Source organism: Xiphophorus couchianus, chromosome 6, assembly GCF_001444195.1.
Source record: "Xiphophorus couchianus chromosome 6, X_couchianus-1.0, whole genome shotgun sequence".
In the NCBI taxonomy this organism is placed as follows: domain Eukaryota; kingdom Metazoa; phylum Chordata; class Actinopteri; order Cyprinodontiformes; family Poeciliidae; genus Xiphophorus; species Xiphophorus couchianus.
This window is the reverse complement of record NC_040233.1, coordinates 1,712,963-1,726,980: the sequence shown is the minus strand read 5'-3', so window position 1 is coordinate 1,726,980 and position 14,018 is coordinate 1,712,963. Positions and strand designations below refer to the sequence as shown.

The following is a 14,018-nucleotide window of genomic DNA, read 5'->3' as shown; positions in this document are numbered from 1 at the left end:
AGCTTAAATGAAAAATAACCTGTATTGGCAAACTTTTCTTTCTTTAGCTGTTCCAGCATGAAGACAAATAAGTCTTATAAACTCGTACTGCACAAGAAAGGTTTTGGCGGAAGTGGTAAGAAGAAACTTTGAATGCCTCAGTCAGCACCTATTGATGTAAATGTTTTAGTGGGATTGTATTGAAAATGAGCTTATTCACTGAGCAGATGATGAGCTGGTTGTCAACCCAAAAATCTTCCCTCAAGTCAACCTGGGAGACATAATTGAGATTGCTCACCCTACAGATGACTACAGGTGAGATGACTTAAAACAAGAAATGATGATCTGGATGGCTTATATTGTTTTGCTGAACTTTTTTTTATTTGTTGTTGACACTCGATGAGTGTGATATGACTGTGTCTTTTGGTTTGCAGTCCTCTTCTGCTTCAGGTGAAAAGCTTAAAAGAGGATCTTCAGAAAGGTAAATAAAGTGTTATCCTGGGGGATTAGTTGCATTGACTGAGGCTTGGTTGTTGCAGCAGTGGTGACCAACAAGAAGTACAGAACTAGAATAAGTTATAATTCACCTCTGTCAGTCTGCCCAGGACAAGCCACAGCTGGCTAGTGTACTGAAACTAGCCATCATCAGTGTGAATGTGTGCGTGAATGGCTGAATGAGTGTAGTGTGAAGTGCTCTGGGATCCTCTGGACTTGATAAAGAGCTGTACAAGTACAGGCCATTTACCATAATAGGAGTGCAACAATAAATCCACCCCAATTTATTTTATTTTGGGAGTTCGGTGATCAGCTGGAACTTGCATGTGAAGCAGATCTCATCCACCAGTTTTATCTACTTTCTAAGAATCAACCACTGTCTCTTTGCACTGCAGAGAGAGGACTGACTGACAGACCCACCCATCAGGTCACGTCTTAACGTGCGCGGTTAACTATAGTCACCCCACTGTTGCCAATTTAGAAACCTTGGTGCTATACTTAGTGACTACTGATTTCAGATTTCTTTCAGACGAAAAAAAAAATGAAATCAGAATCTGCAGGTCAGGTTTTTTAGTGATTGGTGTGTCTTTATATATAAATTGGCTATGTCCTTTCTCTCAAAATGTTGAGAGCAAGGACATAGCTCTCAACATTTGAGAGCTCAAATGTAGCTCTCACTATCCACTTTTATCTTAGTGGATAGTGAGAAATAATTAAAAAAAATCTTTTGTCTTTGGCCACCTTATTTTTCTGGGTTGAACTTGAAGTGAACCTTGTGCAGATAAAAGTTAGTTCTTTTTTGTTTTGTCACATTCTAAGTTTTTTATTTTGTATTTTTTACATCTTGGAGCATAAACCATCAAATCTGCCATAAATCTCTTGATGCCACACTGCAGAACCTTTGCAATGACTTCATGCATCATCATGCTGGACATCATCTTCTTTTGCAGAGACCATCAGTGTGGACCAGAGCGTAGCACAGGCTTTCAAGCTTCGTGCCTATCAGGATGTTATTGTTAATATAGTTGACCCTAAGGTATGCTTATTTTGACTGACTTTAACTTTGTTCACCTGCTGGTAGTGCAGAATTTCTAACGGATTTGTGTTTTCCACCAAAAGGATGTAACACTCGATCTGGTGGAACTGACGTTCAAAGATCAGTACATTGGCCGAGGAGACATGTGGAGGCTAAAGAAGAGTCTGGTGGGCCATGTGAATGCTGCCAATGCATACTCCACAATAACAAGGAAATCAGTTCCATTACCCCCACCCTTGAAGTGGCAACAACAAGAACAACATTCTTTCTGGCCAGGATATGTCATACATTTGTGAAGTTTTCATGGTTTCTTTTTACTGCAGAATTAAAGTGTAATATGCATTACCCAAGAAAAACGCTCTACCCAGATAACAAAAAAAGCTGCATGAACTTCCCAACTAGGACTGAAATAAGATAATTCTGTCTTGTTATTTTTGCAGCCCTGAGAGACTGAACACATTTTTCTATCCTAGTGTAGTTTTTTTTGGCCGTTTGTTTAATACTGTGTGTAATTTATGTCATTTGTGTTTCAGGTGAGCACTTGTGCTTATGTGACTCAGAAAGTGGAGTTCGCAGGAATCAGGTACGTTACATTGGCTTCACAGGACTTGATGTTGAATTGACTTTGAAAAATTTTTGGAAACTTGGGATTAGAAGCCTGAAATGTAATTTTATTCAGCAATTTAGCAGTTTTAAGTATATTTTTTTTAGTTCTGTGCAAAATAAAATTATGCAATATAAGGACATATGACATTACAATATTGTTGTTCTACTTAAATTTTCCTTCATTAAAATGTCCGTACTGTTCCTCTTGTGGTTTGTGATGTGGTGTCAAGATCTATTTTGCACTCAGAAAATGTGTCAATTATTGATCAAATGTATTGTGTTAAAGTCCTGGCCCTAAAAAATGTCTCTTTTAATCAGGAGTTGCCCTAGACTTTTTTGTTCTCTATCATTTGACGGACAGCATTAAAAAAACCCAAAATCTCCTATTTTTACCCGTCAAATTATAATCATATTAAAATATGCTACTTTGGGGATTTTTAGTTAATATTCACCTAGTTGAACGTGAATCCAGATCCCATCACACATATAGGAGATGAATGCATCTACCTTTTTCTCTGGAGTGACAAAAACCACTGACTGTGGCCCCAATAACTTATAATAAGTGAAATTAAACGACTCCACTTAAATTACCAGCACTTCACCTACTGCGGTCTGAACACACAGCTTCACAAATTCCTCCTGGTCCACATCTGCAGAGAAATCTGCACTGGTTCATCAGTCAGTTGGATCTGTCTGATCCAAAGCGATCAATTGAACTCTGCAAACTTTTTACCCTGTGCGCAGTCCGGGCGTGCGCTTTTACGAGGATCTTTGTGCGCGGTTTCGCCTCTCGAAAACGGACAGGTGTTACGTCTGCCGCTCTTCTGAGCGCCGCTCTCCTATTGGAGACAGGAGGGTAATGCTCCATTTGTTAAAACCGCTGGGTGAGTTCAGTTTAATTCTTCGCAGTGGCGGAGGCACGTCCGCATTGGCTATGCAGCGCACTGCGCTTGTTACAGCCTGATTAATTTCTGCACCTTTATTTATTTCCTCAAGTTAAACTGCCGGGCCCTCTATTTAGACTATAAATGGATTAACATAACATTGAAAACTCTTTAGTTTTCTCTATTCTAATGGAGACTGGAATTAAACGCGTCATGTCAGCCAAAGGTTTGAAATGCGCTTCCTAACCACACACTCCAGAGCGTCCAGTCCGTAACTCTTCAACACGCTGTCAGCTCCGGTCAGAAAGACGCATTTAGTTCAGTGTCCACTATAGCATATTCAGAAAGGATTGTATTTATTAATTGATTTTAGTTGCCTCTGGGATGAAATCTTTGCTTCAAGTCTATAATGTCTGCCCATGAGCACCAATCAGGGGTGTTAATAATAACCTGTCAAATGACCGACGGGCTTCAAATTTAAAAAATAACTGGTCAAATACGGAAAATATTCTGACCTGTGCTTTTAATGTCAGTGTGTGGCAAAAAGTTGTATAGTTTTTAATACAATATATGTAAACATCTGGTTTCAAGTTTACTAGGCAAACCTGAAGAACCGACAGTTTTGTTGATAAATCTGGTGACCAGAAACAATCATTTGTTATTACTAGATGTGTATATAAGATCGATTCTATAGAAAATCACAATCCCTAGTCCTGGGAATTCTCAGTCTGTTCATAATGTCTAAAAAAAATTAAATTGATTTTGTACGTCTTTGCCACTGGTATTTGTGATTGCACTGCATATTGCATTATGCATTCACTGACCACATAGAAGACCGTCTTGCCCACTGTTTGTATTTTGAATACTCTTTTAGTATTGCTTTATTAAAATAAAACCCAGACAGCTAATTTCAGTCACATAATGTAAACAGAATCTCTAGACTGTTTGCATAGAAAAAATTGGTTTCTGAATTAAAAATAGTTTTTGAGTCAAATCGTGACCTTAAAAATCAGAATCGAATCTCTGTATTTTACACATCAAACCCTTATTGGAAAGATAAAAAAAGACACCAAACCAGGAACGTTACTGAACGGTCAAATTCAGACTACAAAAGTTGTAGTGCAAAGTCTTATTTTATCAACATGTTAAGCAAACTGTTGAACAGCCTCTTTTGTATTTGATAAAGTCCCGACTCCATCCCACAGGTCTCAGACATCTGCTCGGTCTAGAGAACCATCGCCTCATATGCGCAGTTAGACACAAAACATTCACTGGAGAGACTGTTTGACGGTTTTATATTGTAGTATTTAAGGTTCTGTAATTATTCCCACACTGTCCAGACTGAAAGGTTTTTCATGATATTTAAGTTTATGCAGTGATCCAACTACTGTAGATCAGCCTATGGAACATTTTCTCAATTAGACTTTCTAAGCTTCAAAGTAAACCTCAAGTCCTGCGTTACTGAACAGCTAATAACAGCTTGATTTTCCTCCACTGCTCAGCCAGTCCACATGGACAAAAATGTGACCTGCGACCGAAGTGTGCCTTAAGCTGACATCAAAACTGATAAATTCTGACATTTTGGGTGCTATTCTTCATTGGACACACTGTTTAGTTGAGGTTAATGTTTACTGTTGTTAATGTTTCGGTGTTTTGGGGTTTTTTTTTTTCAGAGCCCAGGCCAGTGAATTATGGGTGAAAGGAGAAAAAGTGACCTGTGGCTACATTAGCGAGAATACCAGAGTAAGTTATGAAAAACAAATGAGTAAGGAGCTTTCCTGGAGAGTCCGGCTTTGATATGGTGACATTTTTATAGCTAATTTTACTGATCCATAGTTGTACACAGTCTCATACAAACACTGTTAATATACACTGCCTGGCCAAAAAACAGAAGTCGCCACCTGAATTTAACTTAGCAAATAGGTACAAACCTCCTATTAGATAATTAGTGCATGGGCAATTATCTTTCAGCTGGCAATAGAATGCTGATCCAGAACACAGCTGCTGATGTTCTCACTAACACCAGGAAGATAGAGCACATCACCCAGTTCTAAAGTCCTTCCACTTTAAAATACTGTTGGTTTATAAATCACTGGACAGCTTAGCAATACAAAACATTATGAAGGTTGATACAACATCTGCTGTTGTTGTATCAACCTTCCAGACCTCTTAGGTCTTCTGGTTCTAGTTCTGCTCTGCATCCACAGAACCAGAACCAAACATGGAAAAGCAGGGTGGTACATAGAACAGCTTCTAGGTAACACACATCTGGAACAGACTTCCAGAAAACCGCAGAACAGCCAAATCACTGAGTGCGTTTAAATCAAGACTAAAAACCCACCTGTTTAGAGTTGCTTTTGAACCATAATAAATGAAACACTTACCAACATTTTGATATGTAATAATGGCACTTGACTACCGTATTTTCCGCACTATAAGGCGCACCTAAAAACCTTCAATTTTCTCGAAAGCCGAGAGTGCGCCTTATAATCCGGTGCGCCTTATATGTGGACCAATATTGAGCCACAACAGGTCTCGCAACTACGGTAAGCAGCCGCCGACTTCATTTTCCCCCGTAGAAGAAGAAGCGGCGGTGCACGCTGGGTTTTGTTTAAAAACCCCAAAATGGCTCCTATTAAAAGACACGCTTATGACGCAAAGTTTAAACTCAAGGCGATCAGTCACACGGTATCAATGGTGCGGAAGTGGATATATATTGTGATTGCACTAACGTTTGATTTACCGTAACAGTATCAGACTGTTTTTTATGTGTTTATTGAATCGAGGAAAAGTTCCCCTCCACTATATGTTGTACCTTGCTGTTGCTAAAAGATAAACTGTGTCACGAAAATACCACGTCACTGACTTTACCTCGGGGAAAATAATAAAACAGTTTTTTATTCATTTTGGGAATGAACAGAGTTTTCAGAATGCTGGTTTGTAATCTATTAATAAAGTTTGACTGACCTATCTGACTATTTTGTTGACATTCTCTTTAGCGCAGCTCCATCTAATGGATGCATAATGTAACCCCATCCTCTACTGTAGCGTCTATTCTATGCGCCTTATAATGCGGTGCGCCTTATATATGAAAAAAGTTTTTAAAATAGGCCATTCATTGAAGGTGCGCCTTATAGTGCGGAAAATACGGTAAATATAATGTTTACAGTAAAAATATATTGTTTACACAGAAGACTGTGTGGTGTATTTTCATGTTTTTATGATGTAAAGCACTTTGAATTGCCTTGTTGCTGAAATGCACTGTACAAATAAACTTGATTACTTCATGACTTTCACCAGTAGTGACACCCGGCTGTTGATCATATGACTAGTGTGATGCGAAAAAGTTTTTCCATTGCAGTTCTGCAAAATACATTATTTTATTTTAGTCAATTCAAATTCAATTATATTCAAAAATATTTATTAATCCCGTAGGAAAATTATATGTTGTTGTAAGTAATTAATTCAAATTCTTCAAAGAATATTGTAGACACGGCCACCTCATTATAGCGCAATAAGTTTTTATTTAAAAAAAGTTATTTGAAATTAACATGTTTCCGTTAAGAAGATTTATTTTAGTAATTTCAGTTTGTGCAAATATATTGCTATTGGAAATGCAGCTATTGCCAGAATTCATTTGGCTCAAATTATGACAGTGTGATTGAGAGAGTAGACATGGATCATCCTCCACAGAGTTCACACCTGAACCTCACTGAGAATCTTTGATCTATTCTGTCTGGAGAAAAAGTGACCTGTGGTCAGACTCTTCCATCATCAATACAAGATGTTGGTGAAAAATGAATGCAACACTGGATTAAAATAAATGTGGTGATATTGTAGAAGCTTATCAAAACAATATCTGTGTGTGAGTTCTGTAATCCAAGCTAGACATGGTGAAAGGAAATATCATAATGTGTGATTTCATTTTATTTATTTTTTTTCTTTCTTGTCTTACTTTGTTTTTGGTCAGGCAGTGTACCTCCATATATTTGACCCGATTGTCCATTCTATAGACACTGAAACATCATTTCACCACACTGTCCTTTTAGAAAAATAATGAAGGCATATTTGGAAACAAGGAGCAAAACATCCAAGTCAACCTCAATACATTCATCTTATCTTCATAGCACTTCTTTCATGTTGAGTTATTAATTATATCAACATGATGTTCTGGTTTCTCAGGTGGTTTTTAGATCAACGTCTGCTATGGTTTACATCTTCATCCAGATGAGCTGTGAGATGTGGGATTTTGACATATATGGTAAGTCATACTTGAGGGGTATCTAACTTGCAGCTCCTTCTTCTGCATCTTCAAAGACAAAGGTTTTACTAGAATGTTTTACTTTTAGGGGATCTGTACTTTGAGAAGGCGGTCAGTGGTTTCCTGTCTGACCTGTTCACTAAATGGAAGGTTTGTGTCCTTTAGTTGTTGTTTTACTAACCTCCAGTCTTGACCTGTTGCTAAATTTATTCTTAGTGTTGTTCAACACTTCTGTTTGAAGCCCATTTTAATCATAAGCTTTTATGTATTGCAACATGACTAAAAATAATAATCTGGACCAGGATTTGAAATCAAATAGAAGAAACCAAAATATAGGAGTGGGTTCCCCATATACAGAGGTTAGTTCTTAATGCATCCATCCATTAAGATCAGATTCGGTTCAGAGATCAGGAACCAAAGTGGCCAATCTAGCTTTTTTCATCTAAGACAGCTGGCCAAGGTTAAGCTTGGCCAGCCTGGTGCAGCATTCACCTCTAAGCAGTCGGTGAAGGCAGACGCTTTTTTTCCTCTGCTCCCCTCACTACCCATTCTCCCCCTGCTTGCTCTGTTTTTGTGCTGCTTTTTTGCAGCCTTTCTTTGCACATCCTCCAAATCTACAAATTATCTGGTTAACTAGTTTCAATGCAATTGATCAAATTTTCTAAATGAGAAAACTGGGGAGAGGAGAGTCCACTTGTACTGTGGGGACACACCTGGAGGGATACATCCTGGATTTATTTGGAGTCATGATAACAGGATTTCAGCTGTTTGGAGTTGGCAGATACCTGGTATATCAACAAATATGTGATGGATTGGGCCGACTAGCGAACACTCAGACTGACATGCTGTGAGGCAGAGGCTGAAGTTGGATCCGATCCTTTCGTAGGCAAACTTTGGACACTAAAACTCACTAACAGGATGGAATTGATCTTGGAGAAATTGCTAGTTCCGGCCCAGTGGGAATGACCACGCTAATTTGGATGACTGCCATTAACAGAGATGTACTTGTTGAGACTCTAGGGAGGATGAAAATTTCAAGTCTGCCTGATCTAAAGGAAATGTGTTTATTCTTAATCTGGCTCCCTTGTGTCGGTCTATCTCAAATCTCCTGAAGTCTATGGAAACAAGTGCCCCTTCCCGTCCCCTCGCCCCTCCTGAAGTCACCCATGGAATTGTATGGTCTTGTACTTTAGACCAATATTTAGCTTATTGCTATCCAGAGAAACTCTTTGTAGCTTATACATTATGGAGTACTTATACTTATAACAGGAGCATCTAGTTTATATATTCACTCAACCCAGAACAGGAATCAAACCGATTAGCTACAACAAAAAGATCCAGAGGATTTCACTCAACCCAGAGTAGGAATTAGAACAAACTTAGAATCCAGAGAAACTCCTCCATCTTTCAGAGGTCTCAAACTCCAGTCCTCGGGGGCTGCAGTCCTGCAACTTTTAGATGTGCCTCTGCTGCACCACACCTGAATAGAATAATTAGGTCGTTAGCAAGGCTTTGGAGAACTGATCTACACAAGAAGGAGGTAATTAAGCCATTTCATTCCAGTGTTTTGTACCTGTGGCACATCTAAAACCTGTAGGACTGCGGCCCTCGAGGACTGGAGTTTGAGACCCCTGATTCTAGACAAAGTACTTATTACCTTACATTATCAAAACAAGAATCCAGAGAAACCCCTACTAGTTGATAAATCACAGACTATTTATTCTTAAACATGGGGTTCTACTTTTTTGTTTTCTTTTTTCTTCTTTTGCTCTTTCCTTTGGTTTGTTGTTGTGTTGTATTTTCTTCTAATTCATGTAAAGTACTTTGGATTGCCTTGTTACTGAAAATGTGCTATATAAATAAAACTCCCTGACCTTACCTTAATGTTTTTTTTAGCAAGTTATAAATCAGCACAAACTCTGGAGCTTTTTAAATCTCTTTTGAAGACTCTCTCATGATCTGGCTTTTTGTACACATTGACACAAATGTTTTTTGTGTTGTGTCCCTTTCCTTTCCAGTGTCTTTGTTAATCTAACAGTCTTTTAAAGTCTTTCCCCTGTCTAATGTTAGACAGTTGAATCTTTTACCTTTTGACGCCTTTTAGCATTTTGTTTGTTTTTTTCCTTGTAATTTATGTAAATTTATGTAAATAAATTTGACCTTGACTTTATTCTTGTATTAGTACAACTTTCTTCTCATAACATTATGACTTTATTCTCATATTTAATTTCTTTTTCTTTGCCTGCCCTAATACTCCATTATATGTATTCCTGTAATAGTTCAGGTTGGATGTTAAAAATCACCAAACGTTATGTATAAAAAAAACTTTAAAAAAGATTAACATTTATAACATTTCATGTTGACAGGAGAAGAACTGTAGTCATGAAGTGACCGTTGTACTGTTTTCACGCACATTTTACAACGCCAAAACTTTGGGTGAGTGGATATGATGATTGATCTTATTCTCTGAGCAATATTAAAATAAGATTTTGCTTATGTTGTTAAACCCCTCAGAGGAGTTTCCTGAGAATCTAAGAGGATCCGTCAGACAGAATCATGAGGGACATTATTATGAAGACTTCTACAGGTAAGCATACCAACAGAAGGAAAGCCCATCACCATGTCGATGTTTGATAGAAGCAGTCTATATACACTTTTGTGATCAGGGTTGTGGCTCAGAATGAGAGACGGGATGAGTGGACGTCACTACTGGTCACCATCAAGAAACTCTTCATTCAGTACCCTTTTCTGGTTCGACTTAAAGAAACAGGTAGTGGAGAAATCCAAATCATTTCTGACCTTATAAATGGATCAGGATCCATTTATAACCTAAAGTTTTTGTTCATTTCCTTTGATGCCAGCTGGTTTTCCTGTTGGTTATAATTCCACTGCCGTGCAGGGAAACTACCTGGAGGCCATTAATCTTTCTTTTAATGGTGAGTGGTGTAAGACTGAACCTCTTCTTGTAACATTATGGCTTTGTGTGTCAAGACATTTCTTTGTGTTGTAGAAAAAGCTAGAAACTTGGAAAAAATTTAAAGGTTTCACTTGGGTTTTACTTTTACTTGGGTTATGCATAAAATAGTTGGAGCAAATGGTTTTAAAGTAAGAGGTTTAACCATTTGATGCAATGAACCTACACTATAGCCCCCCAGTTAGTTTGAATATATGCTAGATGTATTGGAATGCATTCTTTGTGTTGGTCTGATATTTAGTTCTACAATGGTAAGAGAATTAATCTACCACTGTATGATTAACAGGAGTAAAAATGCCCTGGTAATTTTAAAATAAAAATGTGAAACATAATCTTATTTCATTTTTGACAGAAATGTAATAAAAGTAAGACAGTCTGTGACGGTCTCTTCTGTAAAATCTCCAACTGCAATCTGATCGATAACAACTGGTGCTCCTTTAGTTTCCATGGTTTCACTGCAGGTTTTGGGGGGACTGTCACTAATTGTAGTTAGAAAAATTAATCTTTTTTTGCAAGCCATGATCAAAGTGATGTTTAAGCCTTCATTCAACCAGATAGTGAGCAATGCACAGAAACAGGTGGAGGAGGGTGGTGCTAAATTACTCTATGAATTATAAGACAAATCCGGTCCATTCAGAACTTTTATCGGCAAGGCAACAAAAGAATATTAAACCACTAATAACCAGGCTGCTCCTAGTTAAGAGTAAACAAAGATTAATGCTGAAATTATTTTACTGCTAAGATGAAAAGGATCAACGAGTTTGATGTCTTTTTGATGCTTGTGAAAATATAAGGCCTTTAAGTCACCAGATTTATCGATTTATTTGGATGACAGTATGATGTTATCCAAACATAGAAAGTCTGTCATGATGCGATTTTGATTTAATTCACAAGTTGATACGATACATCTTATCCCCTTCTAGCACATTAATTACATATATATATATACACTTGCAAAAATAATTCATAATTTGAGCACCATGCATTTAAATGAAAAAAAGCATTTTTTATTTTATAAAAAAATAGATCACCTGTTCAAAATAATCTTGTGTTTTTCATGCTCTAGTGCATTTCCTTTCATCCGTTAGCTTAATATTGCCCTTAATGACCTTTCACTCATATAGAAACAAATGTGATAGATATTAAGCTTTAATAAATTAACAGACTTTTCAGTTCCTTTTTATGTACCAGTACATTTAAGAAGACTTTAAGCGTTCATCTTTTTTTTTGTGTCTCAAACAAAACATGTGAGCAGAACAGAACCACTTAACCTATTCTTCAAAATGGAAACACATTTCAAATGCATCATTTTAAAGATGAGGATGTTGTTGTGGAAATATTTTCATTTTGCCTCGATGTAATTGAATCATTAATAATTTAATTGATGTGGATTGTTGTATTGTTACACCTCTGGAAAATGTTTTACTCGTTTTACCTTTCAAAGGCTAATATATGTTCTACATGTCTCCCTCAGTGTTTGACAAGCACTACATCAACCGTAACTTTGACCGCACTGGCCAGATGTCCGTGGTCATCACTCCGGGAGTAGGAGTGTTTGAAGTTGACCGTCTGCTTATGATACTGACTAAACAGCGAATGATTGATAATGGTCAGAAAGCAATCATTGTCTCCTCACAAATGAAGAGAACATGTGAAGTGTGAATGAGGCAAACGATGAAATTGTGTTGACCTGTTGTAGGTATCGGTGTAGACTTGGTGTGTATGGGTGAGCAGCCACTGCACGCTGTTCCGTTGTTTAAGGTGAGACATTCTGAAGTATGAGCCTGTACTTGAGTTTCCATTAACCATAATATTGCGCAAATTTAAATTACCAAAATAAATTCACATAATGGAAACACGTCGGTTTTTGATAAAGTTTTTGTTCTAAGATGAGGTGGTTTTTCAGCTGTATCAAAATAGATGTATGTTGCAAAATTGCAATAGAAAGACTTTTTTTCCACATCACACGGGTCACATGATTAATAGTTGGATGTTACTACTGGCGAAAACCACACAGAAGATGACAAGAAGTAGTAGGAGGAGGGGGGTTTTGACAGTGTGCTACTGGCTCCACCAGAGCTCTCACAGCATCACACAGTTCATAAAAGTTGGGTGTCATTCTAACGTGTTGAATTCATAGCTCTTCTGTAAAATCTCCGACTACAATTTCCCCAAAATGCCGCATACGTAGCCACTCCAACGTATAGGGACTTGTTGTTAGGTATTAGACGGCAATGTTTCCTTTGGCGGGTGATGTTAAGCGCAGTGGCTGCTTTATGAATATATCTCATGTAACTGCTTTCACTGCTGCCATCATTTTTAATGACTTCTTGCGTGAACAAGCGTATTCACGTGTGATTTTAATTTCATTTCTTATTTAACGGAAACACCGCAATTGCAAAATTTTGCTTTTTCGGCGTTAGTATAGATAAAGATTTGCGCAGATTGGTAATGGAAACATAGCTAGTGTTGTTGCTTCTGATACGCTCATTTACAAGTTCTGTTCTGTAATTTCTTCTTAAGCTGCACAACAAACACACACCTGGGGACTCACGTGTAGGAGACGACTACAACCTTCCCCACTGGATCAACCACAGGTAGGAGCAGTTAACTACAAATGGTAAATCAAGAATAAATATTTAGAATTAGGGGTGGAATTTCTTTAAAATCACGTAGACTAAAAATAATGCAGAGAAGCTCAAATATAAACACATACACGCTTACTAATATTTAGCCAGTTACAGAGAAACCACACTTTCTGTTGCCATCAAAAAGCTTCTGACAAACGTCTTACTATTCTTCTCAGAAATGATGGATGCCATTTCATTTGGATGGTTTTCTGGCAAAGTTCAGTTCTATTGTGTTCAGTTCAAACACTGAAGGCCATTGCCTTCAGTGTTTGCCATCATGATGAGTGTATGGAGAGTTCTGATCAGCACTGTACAGTAATATTCAATAAATTGGAATATACGGTATGCCCCGATGAGTCTCATTTGTCAAATAAAAAAAAATTAAAAATAACAACCCTTATGCAGGTATTAAACATACTTCCATTAAGCTCATATTTCTGTTTTTAAAATAGTTTTTCTTGGTCTTGTGTAAAATTCAAATTTTAAATGTCATGTTTTCAGTAACTATAAACAGAAAATCATCATACTTAACAGAAATAAAAACTTCCAAACATCAATCTGCGTAATTAAACTGTGCAATGTGTTCCATCAGTGTGTGATAAAGTTTCTGAAATAAATGTGTTTTTCAATAATATTCTAATTAATTCAGCAGGTCTCTACATATGAATGGCTCTTACAATTACTTTTACCAAATTATTTTCTTCTGAAAAGTAGCCGATTTCTGTTTTACTCACTTAATATTTGACATCCATTCTAAAGCACTGAAATGTTCTTAAATGTTTTTAAATTCTAATATAATTACTTTGAAAATGAGACTTATGCTTCAGGGTGAATCCATTCACATCATTACTGTGAAATTCTGTAATGTGAGTATAATTGTTCAAGAATCAAAATTTGAATCCAGTTGTTGTTTCGGCCCTTAACTTTGAGAGTTTCTGACTTCTACTGTACAATGAAGAAATCAGGGTTAATGTTGTCTCTTTTTTGCAGCTTCTACACCTCCAAAAGCCAGAATTCCTGCAGCTCATTCACTCCTCGGATCAAACTGGCTGATCGCAAGGTACGTCTTCTAGTCTTCCCAACTAATTAATTTACTATTATGTTTTTTTGTTAGCTAAACGTCTGAACTTACTTTGGTGAACGCTGATCTGAT

General features: G+C 37.3%; 1 protein-coding gene across 8 annotated transcripts in view; it reads left to right on the top strand.

Annotated features, from left to right (window-relative positions):
* depdc5 (DEP domain containing 5, GATOR1 subcomplex subunit) overlaps positions 1-14,018 on the top strand; it is a 42,254-nt gene that overhangs the window by 975 nt on the left and 27,261 nt on the right. For all 8 annotated transcript variants that reach the window (XM_028020146.1, XM_028020144.1, XM_028020143.1 and 5 more), the window contains exons 2-18: positions 48-115; positions 207-294; positions 414-460; positions 1,425-1,510; positions 1,594-1,677; positions 2,044-2,093; positions 4,674-4,743; positions 7,183-7,261; positions 7,350-7,411; positions 9,628-9,697; positions 9,776-9,848; positions 9,928-10,031; positions 10,123-10,197; positions 11,710-11,844; positions 11,935-11,996; positions 12,759-12,832; positions 13,856-13,925. In XM_028020146.1, coding sequence (XP_027875947.1) covers positions 58-115; positions 207-294; positions 414-460; positions 1,425-1,510; positions 1,594-1,677; positions 2,044-2,093; positions 4,674-4,743; positions 7,183-7,261; positions 7,350-7,411; positions 9,628-9,697; positions 9,776-9,848; positions 9,928-10,031; positions 10,123-10,197; positions 11,710-11,844; positions 11,935-11,996; positions 12,759-12,832; positions 13,856-13,925 — 1,287 coding nt within the window. In that variant the 5' untranslated portion in view covers positions 48-57. The remainder of the gene's footprint in view (positions 1-47; positions 116-206; positions 295-413; positions 461-1,424; positions 1,511-1,593; positions 1,678-2,043; positions 2,094-4,673; positions 4,744-7,182; positions 7,262-7,349; positions 7,412-9,627; positions 9,698-9,775; positions 9,849-9,927; positions 10,032-10,122; positions 10,198-11,709; positions 11,845-11,934; positions 11,997-12,758; positions 12,833-13,855; positions 13,926-14,018) is intronic.